The sequence below is a fragment of the Solea solea genome, chromosome 9 (genome assembly GCF_958295425.1).
Source record: "Solea solea chromosome 9, fSolSol10.1, whole genome shotgun sequence".
NCBI classification, from domain to species: domain Eukaryota; kingdom Metazoa; phylum Chordata; class Actinopteri; order Pleuronectiformes; family Soleidae; genus Solea; species Solea solea.
The window spans coordinates 5,508,532-5,536,462 of record NC_081142.1 but is presented as its reverse complement, the minus strand read 5'-3'; the positions used below and the strand labels follow the sequence as shown (position 1 = coordinate 5,536,462).

Here is a 27,931-nt window from a genome sequence, read left to right as displayed (position 1 = left end):
CTGCTAAGTAGGTCTGTGGGTATTCAGAGTTTTTTTTGTACGATTTTTAGCTGGAGAGAGGTGATTTTCTCTCTGAGGAATGGAAAGAAAGGATCGCCAATACAAGGTGGGAGACCACACTTGGTTGTTTGGACTGTTGATACAGAGCATACTAAGCTTTTGAAAAAAGTTTAACTCTGGTCGTCCAAAGCATCCTGTGCAGGACTTCAATATGAAATTTAAGGAGCTGATTTTAAATGTATCCACCTTTTCGTTGTGATAAACAATTTCTCTTGCAAAACATTATACTTGCTTGGTAAATATTTTTACTGCCCACAGTAGATCTGAAATTGTCCCTCTCTGTCTTCCAGTATTATTTTTGTGAATAACTTTGCCTTTGGTCCAGAGGTAGATCACCAGCTGAAGGAACGCTTTGCTAACATGAAGGAAGGTTAGTATTTCACAACTAACCACTGTATTACCTTTGACTTGCACAGGTTTACTTGTAAAGACCTGTAATATTTGACTATATGACGTATAAGAACTACTGTGTTTGTCCCCATTTGGAAAGAAAGCATATGTTTATCTGTCTTTCTGTGTTTTTCCCCCTTCCCTTTATTTTGCAGGGGGGAAAATTGTGTCCTCTAAACCTTTTGCACCTTTAAATTTTAGAATAAATAGTCGAAACTTGAGTGGTAAGTACCATAACTAGAGAAAAAGTGAATCATTTTCTATTTAAAGCTCCTGTTGGTTTGTTGATGACATGCTTGATTCTGTCTTTAATGCAGATATTGGCACAATAATGCGTGTGGTGGAGCTTTCTCCACTGAGAGGCTCAGTGTCCTGGACTGGAAAACCAGTTTCCTACTACCTGCATACCATAGACCGCACCATAGTAAGTCTGACAATTCATCACTGTTCCTGTAACTAGTGATTATAGGATGATGGGAAACAACAATAAAACGTGTAACTGCTACAGTGGCACAAACAAACTGTATATTAGACACTGAACAGTTACCTCAACTCTAGAGGTTGGCTGCCATAGCACTAGCTGTTATTATCTTAATGAGCAGTCCGTCTCTGGAGGAGAAAGCAATCTGAGGAAAGAACACACAGGGTTATACAAGGTAACACAAGCTCAGTAAATAACACTGAAGTTTGTGTCACTCTTGCAATTCAGAAAAAGTAATCCCTGGTCACCAGTGGGAATCCCACTGAGAAAGCTGACAAGCTGTTAGTGGTTTGTATCCTTTACTTATAAAAAATTCTTTATGAGTATGACAAATTTATTTTACAAATATATTGAGATTTGATCCATGATCCAAAATGACGCATGTAAATTGCCTAACCCTAACCTAGCCTTTTTCAAAATGTGGGGCGGGCCCCCCTGGGGGGTTGTGGAGACTTTCCAGGGGGGGAGCGATTTCTGTTTTTTCTAACTAAAGTCCTAACTAAAGTTTAGCAGGTGGAACTTTTGGTCTCGCTGTGACACGGACTCATTTAAGTGACGTACCACAACAAAATCTACCCTGGTGACAAGTTTTGGATAATAGAGAATAGAGATAATAAAGAAAACTCTGCAATGTTTCGGAAACTAAAAACAAGCTAACGTCAACCGAACGAAACAGTGATTCACGATGACCAAAACCCAAGACGAGAAAATGCCACCTGTGTGATGTCTCTGAAAACATTGGCAGGGGATGGCATTTGTATTGCTAATACAAAAAAATTTTTATTTGAACAGCAAATTATTGATATTGGTAAAGTATTCTTTGTTATCCAAATGTATTTATTGTTTTAAAAAATGACACTATTGTAGTTATAATTGCACATTTCATATTTTTTCTCACAAAGCAATATTGAGGTTATTCGTTTTGCTAAACCAAAAATGTTATTTGCACAACAAATTATTGAAAGAAAAGTGAAATGTTTGTTCTAATATAGATTCAATAAATGTTATACTTGACACATTGTTACAATTTCGTGAGAGTTGCGGGTCCCTGGGAAATTTCTTCCTCCAAAGGGGTGCCCCAACAAAAAAAGTTTGAGAACCACTAACCCTTAAGTGAAATAACACACACGGTTTGCATTATGTGTATGACTCACGATTCATGATATGATCCAAACAGTGAGTTCTTTCATCTGTGATACTGTTATCTTTTAAATAATAATCCATTAATAACAATTGAAAGATAATCAAATTTATCAAAATAAATGTAATGTAAATATTAAATTGTCTGGTCTTTTTCAGCTTGAAAACTATTTTGCTAGTCTCAAAAATCCTAAACTCAGGGTAAGTATTCTTCTTTCACAGTGTATAGATTGTGTCATTGTATTTATCAAAGTAAACACAAAAGCCTAAAATGGTTAATCTTATATTAGGAGGAGCAAGAGGCAGCTAGGCGGCGTCAGCAGAAGGATACAAAGGAGAGTAAAAGCAATAATACCACACCCACAAAACCGAAAGAACAAAACAAGGTAGGATCTCCCCAGATTTACCAGATTTTAAGTATGTAAAATTTTCCAGCGCTTTGTGTAAATATACTGTATGTGTGTGTCCATTTATATTACAGCAGGACTCTTGTGGAGAGGAAGAGCATCCTAGCTTGGTGACAGTGGTCAAGCCGACTGCCAAACCAAGAAGAGCTCGACTCTTGCCCAAAGGTCGAAAGTTGAACAACAAGAAGCGAGGTCGACCTAAAAAAGCCGCCCCGGCTGCTGAGAAGAAAAACAAGAAGAATCAGAGCGCACTCGACTTGCTGCATGCTAAGACCCTTTCTGCAGCGCCCCCTCAGGGTCAGAGTGCACATTTACACCTTCATGTACACACGTACTGTAGACAAAGAAGTCACCCTGGAATATTTTGTTGGAAAGCATCACACATTGATTTTAGTTTGCATTTACAGCCTTATTTCAATTATCGTATGCAGTGTCACAACATTTAATTTAATCCACAGCTGAATTAACTTGTCCTCAAAATTTGGATGGGTTTCTTTGGGCACATAATGTTGCTGATTATAGAGCTGGAAGCAACCCTAGATCATAACACTGCCCCCACAGGCATGCACAGGCGCTATGGGAAATATTGAAGTTTGTGACTTTTTTGTTTTGGTCAGGCAATATCTATCGGTTTCCTACTTCTCAATAGGAATGCAACACCACACATGGAAATCTTGAGCTGTCTAATATTACAGATATACATATTTCCTCTTTACGTCAACAGAGTATGGCTTATTTAACTTGTAATTATTCGTATTTATTCTCTGTGCAGATGCATACAGGCCACCTCAGAGTCCCTTCTACCAGCTACCTCCCAAGGTCCAGCACTATCCCTCTAGTCAACTGCTGCTGAGCCCGACTCCACCGGGTCTGCAACAACTTCTAGGTGAGCTCATGATGTGTGTTTTGTCTGTTCATAATTTAAAGTTTATCAGATAATATATGAAGGCACACATGTCCAAAGTCCAAATGCTAGGACAGAGGAGATTAAATCTGGAAAATACTAAACACAAGTCAGTTGTAGCTGCCACAAACCTTTTTAATTCTCTCCTATGGAACATTCAGGCCACCAGCCCCTTTTTAGACCTTTGTATGACAAATTGTATTTTTTTGTAATTTAAGTCAGATATTGTACCAGACCATCTATTTACAAAATAAAGCATGGTGTGCACCGCCCCTGAACACACACATTCCCACTGGTAGAGATAAACCCAATTGTGGCATGACTTTTTGTTTACTCTTTCTGTCCTCCATCACCAATATCTCCTCCTTCAGTGTGACATTGTGGAACAGTGGTTTTAGGTTGTTTGCCATTCAGCTTTATGCTTGTGTTTGGCTTCACTGACACATAAGTGACACGGAGAATGAGTAACCATTGCTGCTAAGCTAACTACTAGGCCAGGATAACCACCATATGTGAATTTAAGTGAAACAAAGTGAGTCAGCAAGAGTATCGCTAAAAGAGGGTGAGGGCTATTATGAATAAACACAATTAGTATATGTCAAGGGGCTTGATAGCCACAATTAGTGCTGGTTGGTATACCGGTTCCTAACAAAAGCCGGTGTTTTTTATTATTATTTTATTAGGATTTTTCATATATCGCAATATATATGAAAAACAGAACGTGGTGCAGCAAAACACTGTTTGATGGGGAACACTGCTGCACCATACATGCTAAGGGCTTAGCTGAAAGAAGTAACTGTGGTAGCAATAGCTTATTATTTCACAACCTTAGCAGAAAACATGTCTGAGAGTAGCAAGAATGTATTCAGTTACGTTAAAACACGCGCTGTACCACTCCCTCTCTCACTCGATATGATTGCACACACACTCAGTAGCACCTCCTACACCGAAAAAGAGGTGTTTGTAGCATGTGTTGTGGTGATGAATAAAAATACTGATGTTTACCGTGAAACAGTTGAGATTATGAAAGATACAGTGATATAGATTTTTGGTCATATGCCCAGCACTAGCCACAATAGTTACAAATAGCAGAATTTATGGAGTTGTAGTGAACAGTAGTAAACAGCACCGGTTTAGCCAGAAGTTCGATTGCCATCGTTCTGTCTGAACCTGTCTTAACACAAGATGATGTGATATGCGGCTGTGGTGGTGGCGGCTGTTGTCCTCTGCAGTAGTCTGATTCTTACTGAGGTGTTTCATTTTTTACCATCAGCATGGGAATTTAACTGAACCGTTTACAATTATTTTAGATAAGAATGACATGATAACATGGAAGAATACGTTGTTTATCACTCAACCAGGCAGCAGTCATGTGTTTCTGCATCATATTTTCCAAAATTGTTGTGTCTGTCTCAATTAAAACACAAACCTCAAGCTTTCGCACAAATACAAAGTCAGTGTTGTCAAAAACTCGGCAGTAGGTTGTACATTAGGATTAAACATAGAAAAATTAATGTATGTTAAAACTAAAATGTATTAGTTTGGATTTGGTTTAAAACTCCTCAGACTAAGAATTAATCATCCATTCCTTGTTTCCCCGTTCCCCTTGTGTGCTTTTACAGATAACATCAAACTTCAATACCTCCAATTTATGACCTACATGAAGACTCCTCAGTACCGGTCCAACCTGCAGCAGCTTTTAGAAAAGGAGAAGGTATTTCATAATGTCATCAGATACCTGTATATTACAGATATGCTACTGCTCCTTGCATACATTCAGTTATATTTTATCTAACTAACAAAGTAACTTTAATGTTATTGCTTTTTTCCCCTCGTAACATTTTTGTTTCAGCAAAAGCACATGGACCTGTCAGGGCAGGCAGAGCAGCTTCAGTCTGTGTGCGAGTCTCACAAGGACAGGATCAAAGGTCTTTTTCAGACAAAGCTAGATGAGGTAAGACCTTCTTTAATGTCTTCCATATCCATATTTATGTTGTCCATGTTTGTAGCAGGAGTGGGATTATTTTATCTGTGACAGTTATGCGAGTGATGTAGAGCTGAAATCAGGGTTTAATCAATGTAACTGAAACACTGAAGTTATGTAACTGCAATGCATTGGTATGTTTCTGCATTGGGGGTAACAGTTTTAGCCACTGGAGGCCAGCAAAGACTGGACTAGTTAATGTGGTCTTGATATCTTTCTTCCTGATGTATTCAAACTGTGTGTGTGTGTCTGTTTGTTAACAAGTTGGGAGTGAAAGCCTTGACTGTGGAGGATCTGCTGCAGGCCCAGAAGGAGATATCGGCTCACAACCTTCAGCTGAAAGAGCAGACTAAACAGCTGGAGAGAGACATGGCCTTGCTCAGAGACCACAGTCTACTACTGGTGAATCATCAGAGCCACAAACCCCATCATTCAGACCTGACATTAACATCCGTTCTCAAAGCCCTAGATATGTCTCCTGTTACCTGTTTGCTTTCCACCTCTGATTTTCAAGCAAATGCATACCAATGCTATGTTGTACAGATATGTCCATTGCCAATGTGTACATCTCTGTTTGTGTGTGTTGCTGTTTGTGACAGACACACACACACACAGACTTCCTGAGGTCTGATCTTAAGTGGAGAGTGTTAGAGCTTGGGGACCTAATTTTTTTAGAGAACACTTCATCATGACATTTGTTAACATCTGGATAGAGTAAATGTAGTGTAGTATTGTTTGTCCACAAATAAAACATGTGGTCACTGGAAGTATAAAATGCTTTCAGTTGAAAGCATTTCATCCTCTGGATGTATTGGCATTCACACATGTTAAAGAATGTGTTCACGTGCGTCCTAGACCATCTCAAAATGTGGTCTGACACTTTTTGGTGCATTCATACCTGGATCTGATCTGGATCTTGTGATCGGATCCTTATGCACAGATGTCAATGCCAGGTCTGGATGGTGTAAACGTTTCTGTTGTCCACTTTTATATTACCAGTATTTCACAGCTTGCATCTTTATCTGCTGAAATATTTGTTAAGCTCTGGGTTTTATGTATAGGTATAATAGTGTTTTTTTTTTTTTTATTTCTAGCTGAAGGCCCGATGTGAGGAGCTGAAGCTTGATTGGGGTTCTTTGTGTTTGGAAAGTTTGTTGAAGGAGAAGCAAGCACTACGCAGACAAATCTCTGAGAAACAAAGACACTGCTTAGAGCTACAGGTACACAGTCCACTTCTTCATTTTTTGGATCCATTTCTATATGATTGAATTTCCCTTTCCTTCTTATTGTTGTACTCCTCCATGCCTTTGTGTTTTCATCCTATTACCTGCCTCCACCCTCCTCCCTTTCATCTGTCCTTCTGACTCTACCAGAGACATTTATGGGGATTAAACTTGTCACCCATACACACTTATGACAACTTGATGAATTCCTGTCTTGTATTTTTTCAGCATGTCTGTTTTATTTTGTAATGGCTCCCCCTGGTGTCTGTTTGTAGATTAGTATCGTGGAGCTGGAGAAAAGTCAAAGACAGCAGGAGTTGCTTCAGCTCAAATCCTACAGCCCCTGTGATGGCTCCCCATACAGAAAAAACTTGGACATGCGCTCTTCCACAGACATGGACTCCTCAAAGCTTGGCCTGTCTTCAGCCCCAGCCCTCAATGGCATCAGTCCAGAGCTTTCTATTAATGGCACCAGCTCACCAGGTTTTGAGCGGACCAGCACAAAGGGAGAGCTTCTTTCTCGCTACCTGCCCATCTCTCCTGACCATGAAATTGTTTCTGCCACCCCTGACGCTCGGCAGAGGCAACATATCTCTTCCCACACTCTTCCTGACTACACACGCTTCTCCCCTGCCAAAATTGCATTGCGGAGGCACCTAAACCAGGACTCCAATGCTCACTTGAGGGGTCCGGGATTGACCACACACAGGTTGGTATGCGCTAAAATCTCCCAGTTTCTAACAGTTGGCTTTTTATTTATAAGGTCTCCAAGTTCATTCCTTAACAAACCACTGTATAATTTAAGTTTGTTAAACTTTTCTTCTTTTTTTAAAGGGAATTTGGTAACGTTAACTCTTCACTCGGAGCCAAACAAAACTACCCCTCCCCAAATGCATCTGACGCACAGAAAGGTTCAGAGAGGGTAAATAAGAATGTTTTTTTTACTGTCTATGAAACTTGAAATGTTGAGTATCTCTTCTTCAATTTTGGATTTCCCACTATTAACACATTGCCTTTGCTGTCTTTTAAAGGGTGGTAAGGAGAAAAGTCCGTCTGTTCAGGGTGACAGTAGCATTACGAGTCTGCCTATCAGCATCCCTCTGAGCACTGTCCACCCAAGTAAACTACCAGTCAGCATTCCATTGGCCAGTGTTGTGCTGCCCAGTCGAGCTGAGAGACTGGTGAGCATCCTCACAAAACTTTTATTCTATATTTACAGCGTCTTATGATTTGATGATTCTTGTATTTGTTGTACCATGTAATTACTGTTTTATTTTAGGGCACATTTACACAGGATGTCTAATCTTCCTTTTGCTTTAAATTTCAGAGAAGTACTCCAAGTCCTGTTTCTCAGGCAGGCCAGACCAATGGTAATTTAAATAAATGAACAATCCAATATTACAGTGTCATTACCTTAGATGGATACAGATGATTTTTCATCTAATTCAGTGCATTGAATCTGTTTTTTAGTTGCATGTGCTTTCTTCATGTGCATCTGTGTCATGAATTGGTTTGTCTTTAGGATATTCATCCAGCTCAGGGCTGATGAATGGAGGTCCCCACTCTGAGGATCACAATGGTGCTTTATCATCACCTCTTCCACATAGCAACAATCCAGTGACTGGACAAATAGGTCGTGCAGGTCCCATTCAGAGCCCCCCAATCAGTACTGGAGGGGTGCTCCAGTATGCAGATGGACCACCAAGAATTCTGCCAGAGGATGGACAAGACCACCAGGCGGGTGAATCTGACACTGAGCCCCAGGACAATGAACTGCAAAGGAGAATCTTCTTCTCTTCCTCTTCATCCTCATCTTCCTCTTCGTCAGGCAGTGGAGGCAGTTCAGCCGGAGGATCACGCTTCCACCATCACACTGGCAACTCAGCCAAGCAGGGATACCACAGTAACCATGGAAACCACCACCACCACCACCACCATCATCACCAGTCTCCCGGCACACAGCACACACCCACACACGCGTTGTCATCACATTCCTCTCACAGCTTTGGCTCTCAAGAGGGACGCAAGCGGGGGAGAAGGAAACGCAGCTCTGCAGGGGCTGTGACAGCCAGTGGATCCCCAAAGAGGAGGTCATTCCCTGGACTCAGCTCTTCCAACCACTCCTCAGGATCACCACTCAACATTAACTCCATGGTGAGTTATTTCAAATATTATAAACTAGCAGGGCAATAATACAGGGCTTAAAGTATTCATGCACTGTGCAGAAATTCTGGCGTATGGATGTCAGGAACAACAGTTAATACATATTCGAACCTGTGGATGCGGTTCTTCATGTTCGAGTCCGCCCGGAGTCTCCAGCCAATGATATGAGAGAAATGCCGCTCTCACTCTCAACCTTACCTTCGTTAGTAGCCAATCAGAAGTACAGTAAGTCGGGTCTTAGCATTGCGGCTAGTGTTTATTTATTATCTACGTTGTCGGCGCAGAAAAAAAATAGAGAACAAATGTATTAAGCTTGGAGAAGATGTACAGATTGTTGATAAAACAATAAAAACTAATGGAGTTGTGACCGTTGCCGGCAATGGCCGTCCATGCACTCCATTATACAGTACAACCACACTGCCTGGTGCAACAACTGACACACTGTTGTCAATGACCATATCTGTGTGACTTGGAAATATGTGCATACATGTTTATCATGGAGCACAATCTATCATTGCATTGGCTCAGCCAAATTTGATATCCTGACACTGATGAAGTAACGAGTCAGAATATGAATGAAATTCTTAATATCCTTGTTTTTGTTTTGTTCGTTTGGTGAGTGTGATGTAAAGCAATGTAAAAATCAGTCATACTTGAATTTGTACTGTCATTAGATTAGCCTAAACCAGCAATATGAGATAATAACTGGAGCTCACACAGCTTAAGGTTTCATGAGGTTTGCTCTCCTTAACACGAACCTCATAATCCCCACATTTTAGAGATGGGATATAGGACTGGCAGTAGTGCAAGAAATGGTACTATTAAAAGTGCAGGAAAAGTTTGTGTGTTGTAAAATATTTTTTCCTGTGTTGAGAAGGAAAACACCTAAGTTGCACTATTACAGTTTTGTACTATCGTTCACAGTTATGTTGAAAGCTGTCACTGTGATAATGTTAAGTATTTCTAGTTGCACATTTCACACAGTGAAAAGTGAATCTGTGTATTGCTGCGAACCAAATTTCCCCAGCCAAACGCTCTCCAGTTCTTTGAACTAGTGGATGAATGCTGTGCATTCCACACTGAACACCAATCCTCCTGTGATGTGTCTATATTGAGTTCCTGCTCCCATTTTGCTTTATTATACCCTGTGTTTTTGCATTCTGTTTTTTAAGGCCCCGATATGTTTTGGAAATAGTTTTCTTGTTTGTCTTTTTATAAGCTTCGATCATTATGTAGATATTTCTCGTTAAAGTTTTGTCATAGTAATCCCTTATTTGTAGGTATTTGAAAAAGTATTTTGGTTCCAGTCCAAATTACTTTTGCTAATTAGACTTTTAAATGGTTATGCCATTCAGATTTTTGTCCATCTACACTTTTAAGTGGTTAGTCTATCCATAAGTATATTGTCTAACTACTTATAGCCAAACTCCACTTTCTCTCTTGAATGTTTGTGTAAAATAAGTATGGAAACATGCTGTGACCTTTACAGTTACTAGATCTGAACCAGATATTTACATTTTTGAAGAGGGAAACCAAAGGATATGTTACCCTTATCTGATAACAAGGAGAATTACTTCATTAATTTGACTGTCCTTGTTCCAATAGGTTAACAACATCAACCAGCCTCTGGAGATCTCTGCCATCTCCTCACCAGAACAATCAAGTCGTAGCCCCATTGGACCTGACCTAGACCAGCCTCCTGTCTTGAAGAGAGAGCGCCCCCTGGAGCTCAATGGTACAGGTCATTACTCCTCGGCCCCCAGCTCTGACGACGAGGACTCAGGATACCCCGCTGACAGCTCTAGTTCGCGGTAATTCAGATGTAATATGACAACAATTTTCCTGCTTTCTTTTTTCTAAGGTTTCTACTATAAATAAAGGCTGCTTTTTAATCTGATGTTTGTAATTAAAAAAATATGACTTTATCTCATTTAATTGCACCAGCTATTGTATTTTTAAGAGGGCTCACACACATTTTGTGACTGATACTCATTGGTGGTCTTTTTCCCTAGAATTGAAAGAAAAATAGCCACTATATCATTGGAGAGCAGAGATGGACCAAGCAGATTAGGGGATAGTGAAAGAGGTATGGTCATATAATTAAACAAATTAAGTCAAAATGAAAATTCTTGCATTTCTGCTTCATGATGATTATTGCTGTTTTTATCCTCCAACCTCCAGGAAGAAAATCTGGAAGCAGCAGTGGAAACAGCACGGGTAGTGATGCTTGCTCTTCATCTTCCATGTCCTCTACCAGCAAGTGGAAATCTACTTTCTCACCTATTTCCGACCCTAAGCAACCTAACTCCGATCCGAGACAGGGGGGCTCTCCATTTGGAATGGGGGGTTCTAGCCGGGGAACAGACTCCGACTCTGACCACAAACAGCAGCATCAGCATGTGAGAAAAACAAGCGATGGAGAGTCATCCAGCTACATGACCCCTAATCCCTTCCTCAGTCAGGAGGCAGGGCCCCGAGGAGGAGGCAGCAGTGGTGGTGCTGGAGCTCAGGGAGGCAACGGCTCAGACCAACGTCAGGCCCTCCAGAAACAGAAGACTACTCGTGACTGGGAACTGAAGACAAGCAGCAGCCTGGCCAGTCAGAATCTCTTCATTTCAGCTGCTGTCAGCAGTGGAGGTGGGATTCTGAGTGGGAAGGTGGGTGGTAGTCCTGTAGCAGTTTCTTCAACTACGGGCTCATCTGTAGGACAATATCTGGGCTCTCAGTTCCCACTCAGTGGGACGTCAGTCTTACAACCCTTGTTTGGGGCTCAGACAGGCGGATCCACAGTGGGTGGGACCGCACGGCTCGTCAATGGACACTCTGCCCTGGGAAGCTTCTCCAGTGCAGGACTGGCAGGGGGAGCAGCTGGAGGTGAGTGTTACTCATTAAGTAATCATGCAGTTTTACCTTGTAATTCCTGAAAAGTCAGAATGAGGTCTTAGTTTTAACCTGGGGTCATCCTGATAAACAATAGTCTGCGGTCATTGATTTTAGCATCAGGCAAGTGGAGACTCAGCGCTGCTGTCGTTCTGTCTGTCTCAGTCTCATAGCTTAACTGACTGCTTCCTGTGCTGCCACGCTTTGACACAGACTGGCTGCTTCGATGCTGCAGTTAGAAACACCCTTGGAAAATGTTTATTTTTAATTTAGACAATTTAATATATATATATTTAATTATTAAATTTGATCATTTAACACAAATGGTGAAAAAGAACCAATTACATTTATGATTGACCATGAATTAATATTGAAGCATAATTATTGCATTAGTCCTTTGTCATTTTCTGTGGGTGTATCTGTTGGGGTTGTATGTTAGAGTCACTTCACTTTTAAGAAAAAAAATTATCCAGAAAATTTAGTTCTTGTAAAGACTTCAGTATAATGCGATCTCATATTGGCCACATGGATTTGGTTTGACCACAGTGACAGTGAACTGACTCAATTGCTTTTTGTGTGCTTGACTAGGACTTGCTTGGCACTATGCACAACCTGGCTCAGTCCTTGCTTCTCTCTTTGTCCCCCTCACTCTCTTTGCTTCTATTATCTGCCCCCCACTCTCCACTCTCTCGCTCTGCCCCTTCCTCCATTTTCTACTGTATGATTTGCAGGTATATTTCACCACGTGGTTCCCTCAGTGTCCTCCCATCAGTTTGGGGTGACGTTACCCACCTCAGGAGGCCTCAGCTCTCTGCTCAGTCTCTCCTCTTCTTCCTCTACCTCTCAAACTCAGCACACCTCCCCCCAACCAGCCTCCACACGCCTGGCCTCAGTGTCCTCACCTCTCCCACTCTCTCAGGCTCAGCACAGCCGCACTCAGTCGGTCCTGCACAGCCCGTCTCCTCCCACGCTCTCCCTGCCCCCTCCACCTCCCCTCCACAGCGTCCCCTCCACCTCTGCACCCACACACTCTGATGCACCACCGTCGTCTCGATCAGACTCCCACTTCTCCTCCCGCCTGTCTCATTCTTCTCTCCATCACCAGAGAGCGCAGTCATCCCTCTCTCACTCTAACGCCTCCTCCGCCTCCTCTGCTTCTGTCACCGCTACCACCTCTGCTACTGCCTCCCTCTCCTCCTCGTCTCTGTCAGCCTCCTCCTCGTCCCGTCCATTTGCAGTGCACTACTCCCCTCGGTTGCCCCCTCCGCCAGCCACCACAAGTTCAGGTGGTAGTGGAAGCATGTGGAGGAGTCAGGGCATGCATGGCACCTATATCACCTCCCAGCTCCCCAACACCCGACCTAGATAGGTTTTTGGGGAGGGGGAGGTGGAGGTGGGGGAAAGATGATGAGGGGAAGGGAAAAGGGCAATCAGAAGGTGGAGAGGGAGAGAATGAAAGAGAGAAAGAGAGAGGCTGGTAGAGAGTGAGACAGACAGATTTTCCTGTGCTCCCACATGCTGTTCTGATTGAACAAGGTAAGTCATTTAATGGGTTTGGATTTAAACTGTGAAAACAGTGCTGCATGATGAAGTTGTATTTTGACAGTAGCCATGTTTCCATTAATGTGTAGCACATTTTAACCACATATTCAAAGATTTGGCTGGAGAAAATGAGCATTCAATACTGTATGTGTTTCTATCAACTGCTGTGAAACAAATATTGGGACTTGGCTTGCTGAGTTAAGCAGTAGGTGGCGCAAAAATCCATGTCACAAAAATAGAAGGCACAACCATAAGAATCTGAGCTCCTGTTTTCAAACCATGTGATTTGACCATCGCTGGTTTGAGTTTTGTCACAGCGTTCACAAACGTCACCTGCAACCACACACCTGTTGGAAGATACTAGATATCAATCACACAGGTGTTATCTGATATGTGCTTTGATTTATCAAATCATTTCCTCGAAATGGGAACATAATATACAAAAATCCTCAGGAAAATGTATGCTCAATTTATGGCAGTAAACATTTTTGTGAGGTTTTTCCCCCTTAGATTTCCATTCAAACAGAGTTATTTTTGCAACCAGTGGAGTTGGCCCCCTGGTGGCCAACAATCCTTGGTATACTTCCTCGGACATGCCGAAGTGCAAAACTCTGGCAGCGTATCACGTTGGGTCCGTAAGCACTGTGCGCAGAAGTATCCCAGGGCCTTAAGACTACATTCACTTTGTTTATTGTCTATGAGTGCAACTTGATAAAAACCACCAATAACTGTTGATATATGGTCATGTTTCATTGCTGCTTCAGTTCATAATTATAATATTCGCTTCTAGCTGAGGAAAGCTGTGGTTTCCTGATCGGTCCACTCATACCTCCTCTTACCCGCTGTGTCCACAGTTTCCTTAATTTTAATGTCTGAAACCCGCAGTCATGATTTGTAAACACTGTCTTTTATTCACTTAAACCCGATATTTTAGGTCTTTGAAAATTTCACGTAAAACAGGCTGATGGAAGCACAACTATAATTTAATACTTGCTTTGGCTTGTGTATTTCCTTGAGTGTTGAATCCATTAGCGACAGAATCACTTATGTGTTGATGTTTTCTTCTCTCTTTTTGCTTTGATCCACCAGGTAATTGATGAAAACTACCTCAAGATGAAATCAACTATGCAAATGTCCAGGTGCAGACCAAGGCACTGTCTTCACTCGCTGGTGCTTCAAAATGTCTGCACTACCCAACCCAAGTGGGGTCTCTGACACACACACACACACACACACACACACACAGACACTCACCAGCACCACCACTATGGTTACCTTAAACAGAATTCCTAGGTACTGGTTGTTCTCATGTGAGGACTGTTGTCATATAATTACGTTTGAAGGTTTTACATGATGAAGAACAGTTCTGGCTGCTGCCCAGCACTGGCTTAACTGAGTATTCATGTCTGGTGGTTTAACATTAAGGTGCTCAATAGTCTTGATATTTTTTCATTTACTTGTCTTAGTCACTATTACAGCAACTATTGTTCTGCAAAATAAACCGTTTTTTTGAGTGGCTTGAGGGAACGTTTAACAAAACAGTCCACCTTTTTGTGCTGAATCTGATCAGGTGTCCCATGACTTCCTTCCAAAATTTCTATCTGTGTGTGTGTGTGTGCACGTATGGACTCAAACACACACCCACAGGCCAGTTCAGTGAACTCTGCTTAGATGTCATGCAGCTTTTTAATTCTGCATGATTCCTCTTCCTTCAGTGAAATTCAGTGTTTGTTGCAGCATATTTGACTATTAAGATGAGGAACTTAATATTTTGGTCTAAACCTCACACTGGATAGTAAGATGTAAGTTAGACTCATGTAGCAAAAATGTTCTGGCTGACGTGTTGACATCCCATTAACTTTGGTTATGTTGATAATTGACCATATATTTATATTAGGGATGGGAGGATTCCACTTTTTTCTGTCCGATACCAATATCACAAACTCAAGTATCTACCGATTTTATTTTATTCCGATACAGTCATTTTAGGCCATTTATGAACTATGAAGCTGTTACCAACTCGTTTGTACCGAGTCATTTCAAAGACATAATTCTCCAACTGTGTGACAAATATTGAAGAAATAAACAGCCCACACATGACTCAGCTAAAATGCTTTTGCTGATTTTTATTTACATTTTTGCATTCTGTGCATAGTGAAGCATGCGATATATATGATTTTTGGATCGTATCAGATCTTACATTTTTATCTGTCCGATGTCTGATCCAATGATTTTGACCAGGTTCGGACCGATACTGATTCCCATTCCTAACTTATATTGACAAATTTAAAACTGTGGCTTATTCATTTGGCATAGTGGTACTGTGGTTAGCAGTGGTGCCTCACAGCAAGAAGGTACTCTGTTTGAATCCCAGTACAACCACAGCCTGTCTGTGTGGAATTGACACATTCTTCTTTGTTCTTCAGCTTCCTCCCAAGGTCCAAAGACATGCAGATTGGGGTTAGAATTCAGGTGATGGAATGGTTATCAACCCATGATGAATTCTGCCTCTTACTCAGTGGGATTGTGGATGGATACAATTAATTCTCTTTACCCAAAAGCAAAATGGTGCCAAAATGATAAAACTCTGCCCTATGTTGAGCAAAACCTGTTAAAGTCGCGGTGTGTCGTCTTTATTTGTTACTGTCCGAGGCGGCTGTAAAAACATGGTGGCTAAAGATGACAGTCTAAATGTGATGTAAATGCTTCACTAAGCACAAGTGACATGCTGTAGAGACACAGACCACCACTGTCATGTGACCAGGGTGTGCGTGAGGGCTGCACATAACTGCCACACTGATGAAGGGTTTAGTTTTTGAAATGGCTGGTTGGAGCAAGGTGGTTATGATCGGCTTTGTTGATGTAGAAGAGGTAAAAAGCTGTATCTCAATTCAAGGTTAATAATGGTATCCAGCCACCCCCCTGCATGATTCCTATTTTAAAGTGATGACACACACTTATACATAGTTAAAGGTAATATGTATTATTTCTCCCATTAAACCTTTCTAAACATAAGAAGAAAATAAACTTTAAGTTCACACGCTGAGTGCTTCAGTGTTTGTCTTCTAATATCAGGTATTCAAACGTATCAGTAAAAGTATCTTTGGAATATTACATACATTCCACATTTCTCCAAATAAAGGAAGACCTGTGTATACTTTAAGTTGTTTCGTATAAAAGGAATAAATATGGTGAATTATCAACATTTCTATGGGTGTCACTCACGCCGAGCCGAACACATTAGCACAGTACATACATTTTAATGTTTTTCTTCTTTAAAAAAAATAAAATAAAAAATAATAATAAAAAAAGACCCAATGAAATTGATTAAATGAAATGGTGCTCAGTGTTTTGTGTATTGTTAGCCACTCTTGTAGAAACCCTCTGTTAGTGTCAGGGGGACGTGGCTGCACTGTTGTTAAGTGAAACTTAATCCAGGTGTAAAATGAATAACAGTAAAACCACAGGAGATTTAATCATTTCTCTATTTATTAATGTTTTTGCCTTTTGGACATTTTGCTAAATCACACTACTCTGTAGAGCCACAGCAGGAATTTTTTAACTCTTCTTATGCTGAATTTAGTCATATTTATCTCTGCTGTGGGAACGATGCAGCTTTAAGCAAAATGTGTAAGGACATTTATCTGTGGAGCTATTTTCCATTTGGTTAATACAACAACACACACATACACACGCATGCATGCAAACCCTCACACACACACACACACACACACACACACTGGGAAAACACAATTAACCAAGACCACGACAAACTACTGGACTCTTTCTACAACTTTTATTTTTTTGCTTTTTTTTGTAAACATTGTTTGTACTGTGAATGTGATCCATTCTCCAACTGTATAGTTGTGTATAATTTAGATTATTATATTTATGCTGTCAGTCTCTCCATTTGCCTTGGTATTTGTTTTCCTCTTTTTTTTATTTTTAAATCCTTAATTGTTTGGACATTGTAGAATGCAAGTGTGTGTATATGTGTGTACTTGACTCACAGTCTGAAAATGATGGTGCTACGTTTGGACTGTGCCTGAACTTATTTATTCTACAGTGAAAACAAATGGAACACTTGGTGCTGTACACAGAGACATTTGTAAAGCCTTTTTATTTTTTTGGCATTTTCTTTCTCATATTTAATGTGCTATTGTCTGGTTCTTTGAATGGTTCGTGTACAGCTGCTGACACCGTCTTTTCCATAAATGCTACTCTGCATCAGGTGGCTCAGAGTAAACAGGTATAAATAAGGGGCCTCGCTTCATGTTTCTCACGCAGCTGTCCTGTCAACAGCAAGTTGATTATCTATACGTGAACAAGACACACTGTTTTTGTACATACGCTTTTGTTTTTCCATGGATGTCTCCATTATAAACCGAAAGGTATATAAAATGTTTATATATATATATAGTCTCTTAAAATATATGAGGATATATAGATAAATATATATATATATATATAAGTCAATAGGGTTCTTTGAATCTGGCATTGTGACCCATAAATTCAACCTGTTAAACAGGAGGCTGGAAGCCCGGGAGAGTGAAGCGTTGCCACCGCACGACCTTAACAGACGGCGTCCAACAATATGACGACACAACAGCGTTTGTGTCTTAGTGCTGCAATTCACAAACTGTGTGTTTTTGACACGCAGCGGTGCTGTGACTCCAAACTCTACTGTTCCAGCTCTAGAACTGTTACCATTTCTATTATCAGATGTTTTCACGTCTGCTTCTGAGGTTATTTTTTTCATAGCCAACCTTCTAGTTCAGAGTACTAGACTAAAAATGGTGCTTCTGTTTCTGTACATCAAGTTATACCAACTCGGTCTCTACTGGTGCATACAGACCTAAGTGTCCGACTGTTCACACACACACACACACACACAGTCTGTGGACGTCTTACTGACGAGGCCCTCCCGTGTAGTGTAAGCATACTGTGAGACGTGATGTGAAACACTTGTGTTAGCGTGTATGTGTGCATCACTCGGCCAAGAGTGAGAGTAGCCAAGCTTCTTTCTTCTTCTCTCATTATGGGAATTCACTTAAGCTCAAGCTTTGTGTGTGTGTGTGTGTGTGGTTTTCTTTTCCCACTTGACGGTGCATATCACAGAGAAGATTAGAGTAAAAATCAAAGCTTTATAGTGAACTGTCCTGTGCACTCACTTTGTAAACACAAATGTGTTTGAGAGAAAAGAAGAGAGTTGTTTTAGAACCTATTTAGAGACGATTAGAGTCCATTTCTTACCAGCACTGAGGTCCTTTGTAATTATTGTCAATGCTGTTATGATTTTCTTATTCTTGATGTTTGATACAATTGCAGTTCAATGTTATGCTTCAGATTCCTGTCAGTTTTTTAATACTACTAGTCAACACGGTGCTCTCCTTCACTTAAATCCAGGAAATTGCAGCTATTGATACTCAAATATTGCTCTTCTGTCTTGCAGGGCTTTATCAGTAATAATCATCAACACAACAAAAAACATTCTGTCGGCTTTCTGGATGATCTAGTCCAGTGTAAGGAAGTGTTTCTAACTTGGCAGCAGAGCGTTGTGGTGTGTGTGAAAGTGAGAATAGTCTATGGAAACACTCGTTTTACATCTATTACAGCTTTTCTTTTTTTCTTTTTCATTTTTACAATCGGTGAAAGGGATTCGGTGTTGTTATCAAAGTACTTTGGTGCAATAGCATGATTTGAATTTCCGTCTTCTCTGCGGTTCTCCATCCTGGTACATAATCCTGCAGGTAATCTGTGAGAGCTTTCGCAGTCGACGCTGTTTACTCTAAATCCCGCCAAAGGTCTAAACTCAGGAACTTTCCAGGTTGCTTGAAACAATGCAAATTATTCTCTTTCAACTACTGCATGTCTTGAACCTGTTCACCATCAGGTGGCACGATGAAGTCCCTCTGTATCCCAACTCAGGACCAGTAAAAGCTTTTTAGTAAATGAGGTGAAATTATCCAGCTGCCTTGTCAGATTTCCTCAGACTGATTCTCACCGTCACATGCATCAGCCTCTGCAGTGAAATGCAGCTTTATAAAGCTCCATCAGAGCCGCTTTGGTCTTTAAAAGCTGTGAAATGGCTCCGACTTTCGGCATCTTCCTCATCTCACAAATGCCTCTGTCTAGATTCGTCAATCTAAGGAGGTTCACTGTCCTTTTGTTGGGATTCCTCTCATTAGGTGATTTTTAAGGAGGGGAGTAATCTGACTATAAAGGACAGACATGAACTGAAGTATGTGTCTTCTAAGGCCATGACAGGTTTGAGGTGCAATAACAACAAACCTAATTTCCAAAAGACCCTGGGTTTTCATGGAAAATGTTGTTACTGTTTGGTGTTGGTGCTTTTATCCTAAGATGTTATAATGGAACATGGAATAAATGTTTTTTCCCTGCGTTTTATAATTATTAATAAAATGTTTCATATAATATTTGAATTAGTTTTTTTGTGCTGTGGCATTGTATGTCTTTGAGTCTGTTTAATTTCATGTAAGGCAATAACTGTTTACCTGGGGACTATTGTGATGTTTACATGTGTCTGATTATAGCAACACTCCAGTGAAAACCTAAATAGGATGTTACAATCAGTTTCAAATGTATACCCTTCTAATGCACTCTGAGGTGTATATGTGGGTCTTTTGAAGTGGAGAAATATTAAACTTTTAAAGCATTAGCTTGAGTGTCAGCCAATCAAATCACATTGTATAAATATCCTAGCACAGGCATTAGCCAATAAAGTTGTTTGACACATTTAAATCAAATACCACACAGCCCAAATGGAGCTCTTGAAGGTGTCGTTTTCCCCATGACGGGTGTTTCTTTGTCGGACGAAGGACTCAAGCAACATTAGAAACACTTGCTCCAGACGGTCATAACATACATTGATTGCTCTGTTCACGTCCACTAGCAACCTCCAAGCATCACACCCACCTACTGTCGAGCGTTGACATGACACGTGTTACACCGCGTGTTACATACACAACTTAAAACGTTTCTCTTTCACTTTATGTGGAGCGATATCAAGTGTTGTCAAACTGCATTGTGGGTCCCTTGCTTTGCTTTGGTGTTTGGTGCAGAGGTTGGGAAACGTCCAGGTTTCCAATTGTCAACTCAAGTCAAAACACGTCACTGCAAACATAGCAACACGGGTGCAGAGCCAATCATTCGGAGAACACTGTCCGACTGATTGCTGTCCACGTAAATATGTCCCCAGAATCCGTTGACACGCCCCTACAAATGACGCCCGTCTCAGAGAAGACCTCACAACAAGCTTTCCTCCTGTTCTCATCAGGAAATACTTTTCGATGTAGTCATAAACACTGATGGGGTCCAGGTGTCCAGCACAGAGGCCGTCAGCGTGAACATGCATTTCTCGGGTGAACACATGCTTTGATTCCCACACTCGCACGTGGAAGCTGCAATAGAATGTTCTCCATTCAGTGTTGAAAACAGGATATGGAATAATTCTTCTCATTCCTCGCAGAAGATTTGTAATGTGGCAAGAGTGAACCTTGGCTTTATCTGTTGGGATGCATGTCCACTAATCAGTACTGAGACCTTGACCGTCTGCAAAACAAGGCTGCAGCTGTGAGACCAGTGATGGGAGGAACATTTCTATGAAAGGAGTCCGAGCTCACGTCTCCATTCCTCAGTCTTCCCACCCCCCAAACTGCAGGAACTACAGATAAAACAGGACAGGAAATAACTGATGTGTGATGCTCTATCATCACCTTGTTGCAACTATGTTCCGTATCTGTATCTATGTTTCTCTTTTATATTATGTTTCTCTAGTTCTCTGCTGGTCTGACATGTTTTTAAGTCTGTGACCAATAAAACATACACACACCTCAACTAGTTGTGGGGACATTTAAAGGCAATGCGTCCTCTACCATTAACCGTCTTAAATAACCCTTAATAACCCTCAAAAAGCCCTTCAAGTGTGTGAGGCCCACTTAAAATGTCCTCACGACAATGTGTTTTAACAAAATGTCCCCACAGCCTGATAAAGACATGGACACACAAACACAGTGATGGACCTCCATCCCTAACTTTAAATTATAACCAGTTAATGCCGCCAAAACGCTGACCTTAATTCAAATCAAAGCCTTAAATGTAACCAGTTCATCTGAAATTATGTTCTGCCTCATTAGGACCAGGTTCTGGTCTCCTCGAGGACTACTGGTTTAGTATTTATGGCAGAGAAGGTGTAACAAATACACACACACACAGATGTATTCCAGTGCAACACACTTGACCCCTGGCAGTGTGTGAGTGCAGCCTACAAGCACTTCAGACTGTGTGAAGTCATTACTAAGTTGTCCAGCAGAGGGCGCGGCGAGCCCAGCTTGGCCATGTCCACTTTTGTCATTTTAAAGGAGACTACAGAGATGTTATGTTGTTTTGCAAAAATAATAAGCTTAAATGTCCTGGTGAGCAGACAATCAGGAGTTCAAGTTATAATGAGTCATTTCTGTATGATTTTTAAAATGTATATATATATCTATATATATATAGATATATATATATATATATATATATATATATAAATTAAAAAATAAATATATATACATGTATATTGTTGCATATTAAAAAAATCAATTGTTGATTTGACCAAATCATGGTAACAATTGTTACCATGTTCCTGTTCAAGAGGAACAAACAGCGGGAGAATAACATCAACAAACACCAGAAGTTATGCACTGCAGCTTTAAATAGAGCTCTATGGTGCTTACTGTTTTTCTTCTCATCTTCCCGCCTGTTTTAGCAATAGAAATTAAATCATGTGTTTGTTTTTATGAGTCCCTTTCAATAGCTGAGGTGATCCCTCACCCTGAAGGTGAAGAAGCACTTTTCTGTGTAGCAAACACCTCACACTGACACCACGGTCTAAATAATCAAGGGCACGCACGTGATTTTCCTACATGGGCAGTGTGTTAGTGAGAGGAGAAGGTGGGACTACATAACTCCCATTCTCTGGAGTTTCACCCATTCAAATGAGAGCAGTTGAGGAACTGTGTGACAACACAGACACACATCAGCATGTTGTTTGTGACACTGTGCTGGACCTGGCTCTGTGTGGCCCCGGATGTCTCACATGGACAGCAGCGGATCCAGGACCACAATCCCACAATGAAAGGTGAGCACACTCCACACAGTTGAAAGTATTTTAGTAGCCATACACTGTTAAGTGTACAGCTGATTACAATTGGTGTAGAGCAATTATTAAACTCTTCTTTGTCTTATTCAATCAAAGGAGACACAGTGTCTCCTCCCGGCCCCCTGGATTCACCGTGCTACGTGGACGACGTATTTGCAGCGCTGCGTGAAGCCGCGGGGAACGACGGTGAACTCTTGCACAACAGTTTTACTCTGTTTGGGATCTGCACACCATCTGACAACTCATTAGAGTCAGTCTTGCAGGAGCTTGCCAAGGCAGCGAGCAGAAACCAGAGAATTGGATTAGAGGTTTTGCATCCAACTGGAGGTAAGAGATCTCCCTGACCACAATCTTTTTTTGTTAGTTTCAGATGTTTTAATTGTTTTTCTTCATCAGTTCTTGTAGGGGAAAATGACAGAGGGACACTCATGTTGACATTTGACCTCCCACAGTCTCCTTTGCTCAGGCTGAGCCCTGTACTGCTGTTGACATTTGAAAGTCTGCTCAAAGCAGAAGACCTGGACGCCACTTTCACCAGTCAGTCTCTGCAGCCTAACACACAGGTACGATTGATTTGTTTTACACATAGAAATATTTGGTGAGATATTTGTAGGTGATTTCACACTGTTGTTCTTTCCAGTCTGTGTGCATTTCAGGAGAGACACGGCACATCCTGCTGTCAGGAAAAGCATCGGAGGGCAACGACAGTCAGAGATGGACCATTTCTGTTGAGACAAAATCCCCTCATATGAGTAAGGTCCCATCTTCTCATGATTTCATCCTCTTGTTTCATGTGACCTCACCTCACATTTACTGTCATTGTAGAGCAGAACTTAAAAGACGTCCTTATTGGCGAAAAATCCGGAAGTAACGCCAACATAACTCCACTTCTGCTCTTGACTGTGAGAAACGATGCAAGGTTATTTTATTTCCCCTGTTCTATGTTGAAGTTCTTATCACAGACTACTGTCAGAGTGTTGCTCATGAGTGTTTGTCTTTTTCCATCTAGACATGTTTCCGCTTCGTCCTCTGCATCCTCGCAGACCTTCACTTTCCTCTGTGAACTGAAGCGGTTCCTGGTGGACGTCCTGCCTCAGGACAAACCTTTGTCCCCTCAGCTCATGCTGGGCTCTTTACAGTCCTTGCCTCCTCTGTCACTGGGCTTATCCTCCAGTGAGACACTGTTGGCTGAACTGATCAACTCCTCATCCCCCACCATCTTCTCCTTCAGGAAATTGGGCTCCACGCCTCAGCTGCCTCATGGACAGTTGGCCCTGTCTCCTGCTCTATTGGAGGAGATCGGGCAGAGGTTGGATCAGAGTGGGTTGCAGGTTATGGAGTTAATAAGAGAAGAGGAGGTGGGTCCCAGGGCCACAGCAAGGCTGGGGAGACTCAAGGAACTTGGTGCATTAGAGAAGAAGGAACCTACGGCAGGTAAGAGATGATTGTCCTACAGTAGTTTGCCCAGCATTTCTTACTTAGATGCCTTCTCTTTGCCCTGTAAGGTACGGTCAGACTTGTCACGTCCACGTGTCCATGCACACCAAACACAGACTCAAGTGTTTGTCAGTTTGAGTCTGCATGGACTGTGCACATGCACTCCCTGTAGCATCACACGTTCTAGTCCAGCTGGTGGTGCACTCTTTAACCATGGAAACTTGCTTGAGGTCTGCAGGTACCTACACATGTACAACTCCTGGTGAGAAATCTAATCCTATCAATATCCAAGATTTAGAGAGCAAGTGAGGGAACAATGGCAGAGAAAGTGCAGCCACACTTCAGTACAGTTCCAGTACAGGCGACTTCCGTGGACCTTGATGAGAAGGTCCACGGAAGGTGGTAGAATGTATTGGTTGTGATTTTTCTCAAGTGTAGCCTCCTCCTGAAGTGATTCTGGAGAATTAAAATTTCTTTCATTTGTCAGCATCACGAGGAAAATCAAAGAGCGTTAAAGCAGTTACAGAGAATTATCATGTGATGAGATGACAAAGTGACTGCAAAAACATTATATACATTAAATATCCATGGGCAAAGTGTATGAGAAGATATCTGTCAACTTCCTCTCTGTTTTCAGACTTCACTGTTTGTAGTGAGGCTCTTGCCATGTGTTGAAGTGCTGTGTGTTATGTTGACCAAATCATGAACCGCTTGTGAATATTCACAAGCTGCAGCGTTATTGTTAGCGACGCCAGTATTTCAGTTCAACATGTTTCCTTTATCTCTGATGATCCTTTTATGTTTTTAATATGATGCATTTCTTACATAGATATCAGCAGAGTCATCTGTTTGCCTCCCTGATGAAGGCTCGTGTCTATTTTTAAAATAATTAAAAAACAGCAACATATTTCTCTGTGTGGATGGTTGTTTGTCTCTGTGTCCCTGTGATGGACATGCGACCTGTCCCCCCGGCCTTTCGCCCTATGTCAGCTAGGACTGGCACCAGCGCCTCACACGTCCCTCATGTATAGGATAAAGTGGTAGAAGATGGATGGATTATAATAATAAAACAGCTTTGAGAGCCCATGTTGCCACTTTTTAACTGACGTTTTCTTGTCCTGTGCCGTTAACAGGAGAGAGCCAGTACCGCGCCTTTCTTCTGCTGAAAGCCCTGCGGACAGTGGCACAGGCATATGAGCTGCGAGTAGGTCAGCGCACCACCAGAGCAGACTCCGATAACCCAGTGAGGGCCAACGTCTGTGGGCTGAGGAGCCTCACGGTCTCCCTTGAAAGGTTCGTTCTTGGTCCAAACACAGCTGTCATTAACAACTGCCGCGGCTCTTGTGCGTTCCCCATGGTCAACACCATCAACCACGCCGTCCTGCTCAACTCCCACATCGAGAACGTGAACGCAGATGAGCGTGCGCCATGCTGTGTGCCTGTGGCCTATGAAGCCCTTGAGGTGGTGGATTTGAATGAACATGGCACTTATCTCTCCATTAAACCCAGTGTGATCGCAAAAGAGTGTGGATGCCGCTAAAGCTTTAGCAGGTGGAACAGGTGTCAGTCATTATTCAAATGTTGTTAATGCACGTGCACATGCTTATTTTAGCCACATGCACACAGCTAATGTTAGTAGATAGTTGATATTGTACTTTAAGTATGTGTATCACCGTCTTCCATCGTTTGTATAATAAAGAGTCGACGTTAAATCAGGGTAAAAGATGTCTCCTTTATTTAGTCTTTATTCATTATCCTAGACGAGCAACTATTTCACCTTAAAACAACAGCTTTATAAGGATTTTGACATTTGGCAGTGACTTGTAATGAAAGTCTGTTTTCTTTGTGTAACTTTGAATGTGTATGTTCACTGAGTGATGGCTAGTGGCTTAAACTGAGGCCCAGAAAGTAAAAGAGTAAATGAGTTTAAAAAAGTCAAATGTTATTAAAAACAAAGGTTCATCTGAAATGAGAAAGATATCAGTAATTAAACGTAGAGTTGGTTTCCTGTCTGTTTGGACAGTTAAATGAAACAGAATTAATTACCACTTGTGCCTACAGAGGGCGCTCCTGTTCAGCAGAACTACATAGGGTTGCTTTAAGACCACATCTGACTTTATTCCCATACCTTTGAAATGACACAGAACATTTTAACAAGTTTCACATAATCCTTGTGTTAATAAATGCAAACTATAGAAAAATGTTTCTTCAGAAACCTGCTGTTGATCACTGCTCTTACATACAAACATACAGGGTGACCTTTCACCCTGTATGTTTGTTACTCTTTGGGTTTGGGTTTCAGGATTGCTTTTTTGCCGATCGGCTTCTTTCTTCTTCTTATCACTCCAACTTCTTCAGATTTCCACCACCACATCAAACTATCCCATAAGTTGATCTGGAGGCAGACGACAGGAGACAACACACATATTTATTTAGAAATATCTTCGGTAATCCACATGCTGATCATACTGTGCTTTCGGGGATTAGATTTTCCTTTTTTTTTTTTTTTAATCTCGCAGGTATAACTCAATAGTATAATTATCTTGCTCTTAAAAGGAAATTGTGAATTGCTTCAAGTTTGACCTTTAACTTAAAACAATCAAATCCTGCAGCAGCTCCACATGCAGACGTGCACAGTGAAGAAACATGATAGAAACTGAACTGCTGAATGGAGTCTCAAGACCACAAGTTTTCCATTAAAACTATAATATAGACATCTATATTTGCATGTTAACACACTAAAGAATATTTAGAAAATGCAAAGAGTTGATTTCAGGGCACAAGCGCAGCTCAACAACAGCTTTATCTGAGACAACAAACATCTGTAAACTGTCATCTTTCAGTTCAGTTTTGTTTTCTAAATGTTTTGCTTGAGATTTTCTTAAGATCACTGTAAAAATATGAATTAACTAAAAGATTTAACCACTTTGTAAACCACCGACACAGTATTCAGTGTATATAATGTCTGTATTATAAAGTCATCGGATATTACATGTGCACAGACACCTTTCTGTTGTATATTCTGCATTATCGTACATATTTTGTCATATACATTATTTATACACATACATTGTATTAAAATGCACATTTATAACAAACCTTCACTCATCTCTATTCCCATTTCTATTTATTGTAATTTCTTGATCTGTACTTGTTTTTATTCGAGGCTGAAGTGACTCACAAAAACACTGCAACAAAACAAAAATTTCAAAGTGTTCAAACTATTTCTGATTCTACTGTTCCTGAAGAAGTTGGCTTTATGAGAGCGTGACGACTGTGGGCGTACAGTATACCTGAGTTATTGATCCGTCCTGCAGACTTCCAAAGAAAGACCTAATACCTGTGCTCTCAACAAAAGAATCCATAGCATCTACAAACACAAATAAAAAAAAGACACTGAAAGGGAGAAAGAAGCCATGTGGTGTAACATACATGCAGTTTATCACCGCTATCATCCATAAAAACAGCTGAAAATGTTTGTTTTTAATAGCATGTTTTAGAAGTGTGTCCGTGGTAAGGGAAAATGCACATTTAGAGAGGGAGTTAGTTACTGAGATAAACATAAGGTGGCGCCAAAGTCTGTGTCCCCACAGACGGAGAAGAAAAACAGAATGGTACAGACACACTGCATGGCTACTTTCTACATCAGCGTATGATCTGAGCACTTTCAGAGCAGCACACAGCAGTACATTTATCGTGTAGTAATATTGTGATCGTCCACAAATACAGAATATCAGGAATAAAATATTAGAACGCAACTGAATCCCTTGTGTTTTCTTTTAGTGTGTTTGCTTAGAGGACTCACCGTGCACCTCAGTCACCCCTGAGGTCACAAACAGAACGACCAGTGTCAGCACCAAGCAGCGGTTCATTGTGAATCCCCTCCATGGGTTTGGGACATCACTCAGACTTGTTATGGAGAGAATACGTTCGTAAGACACTGATGGAAGACAGAAAAAGGTCAGATACATTTTAATCCCTGTAAAATTCACTTGTTTGGTTGAACATTTGTCTTACTTTTGATGTTTTCAGAGGTTCCAGCCCAGTCAAAGTGAAGCTGTAAATTAAAATGAAGAATTAGGATTTTTACTTTTGCAAAGTGCATGCACTTGCACTGCCGCGCACACACAGGCGTTCACACTGTAGCCACTGGAGCT

At 41.1% G+C, this 27,931-nt stretch overlaps 2 protein-coding genes across 4 annotated transcripts in view; both read left to right on the top strand.

Annotated features, from left to right (window-relative positions):
* Positions 1-19,617, top strand: part of dot1l (DOT1-like histone H3K79 methyltransferase) — a 28,060-nt gene extending 8,443 nt beyond the window's left edge. The window contains exons 8-30 of one of the 3 annotated variants that reach the window (XM_058637800.1): positions 51-106; positions 351-430; positions 606-674; positions 768-874; positions 2,231-2,272; positions 2,362-2,457; positions 2,553-2,775; positions 3,251-3,364; positions 5,005-5,096; positions 5,235-5,336; positions 5,631-5,768; positions 6,461-6,586; positions 6,865-7,298; positions 7,424-7,511; positions 7,621-7,770; positions 7,917-7,959; positions 8,112-8,743; positions 10,358-10,563; positions 10,765-10,838; positions 10,934-11,409; positions 11,527-11,626; positions 12,364-13,168; positions 14,264-19,617. In XM_058637800.1, coding sequence (XP_058493783.1) covers positions 51-106; positions 351-430; positions 606-674; positions 768-874; positions 2,231-2,272; positions 2,362-2,457; positions 2,553-2,775; positions 3,251-3,364; positions 5,005-5,096; positions 5,235-5,336; positions 5,631-5,768; positions 6,461-6,586; positions 6,865-7,298; positions 7,424-7,511; positions 7,621-7,770; positions 7,917-7,959; positions 8,112-8,743; positions 10,358-10,563; positions 10,765-10,838; positions 10,934-11,409; positions 11,527-11,626; positions 12,364-13,001 — 4,086 coding nt within the window. In that variant the 3' untranslated portion in view covers positions 13,002-13,168; positions 14,264-19,617. Of the gene's footprint in view, positions 1-50; positions 107-350; positions 431-605; positions 675-767; positions 875-2,230; positions 2,273-2,361; positions 2,458-2,552; positions 2,776-3,250; positions 3,365-5,004; positions 5,097-5,234; positions 5,337-5,630; positions 5,769-6,460; positions 6,587-6,864; positions 7,299-7,423; positions 7,512-7,620; positions 7,771-7,916; positions 7,960-8,111; positions 8,744-10,357; positions 10,564-10,764; positions 10,839-10,933; positions 11,627-12,363; positions 13,169-14,263 lie in introns of all 3 variants that reach the window. The other 2 variants (XM_058637799.1, XM_058637801.1) reach the window with 2 other exon arrangements.
* A 2,533-nt stretch (positions 19,618-22,150) lies between these two features.
* On the top strand, positions 22,151-25,632 carry amh (anti-Mullerian hormone). Its single transcript, XM_058637421.1, has 7 exons — positions 22,151-22,316; positions 22,434-22,664; positions 22,734-22,900; positions 22,978-23,089; positions 23,163-23,256; positions 23,347-23,771; positions 24,908-25,632. Exons 1-7 carry the CDS (start codon positions 22,220-22,222, stop codon positions 25,312-25,314), a joined length of 1,533 nt encoding a protein of 510 aa, XP_058493404.1. The 5' UTR covers positions 22,151-22,219; the 3' UTR covers positions 25,315-25,632.
* The last annotated feature ends 2,299 nt before the right edge of the window (positions 25,633-27,931 follow it).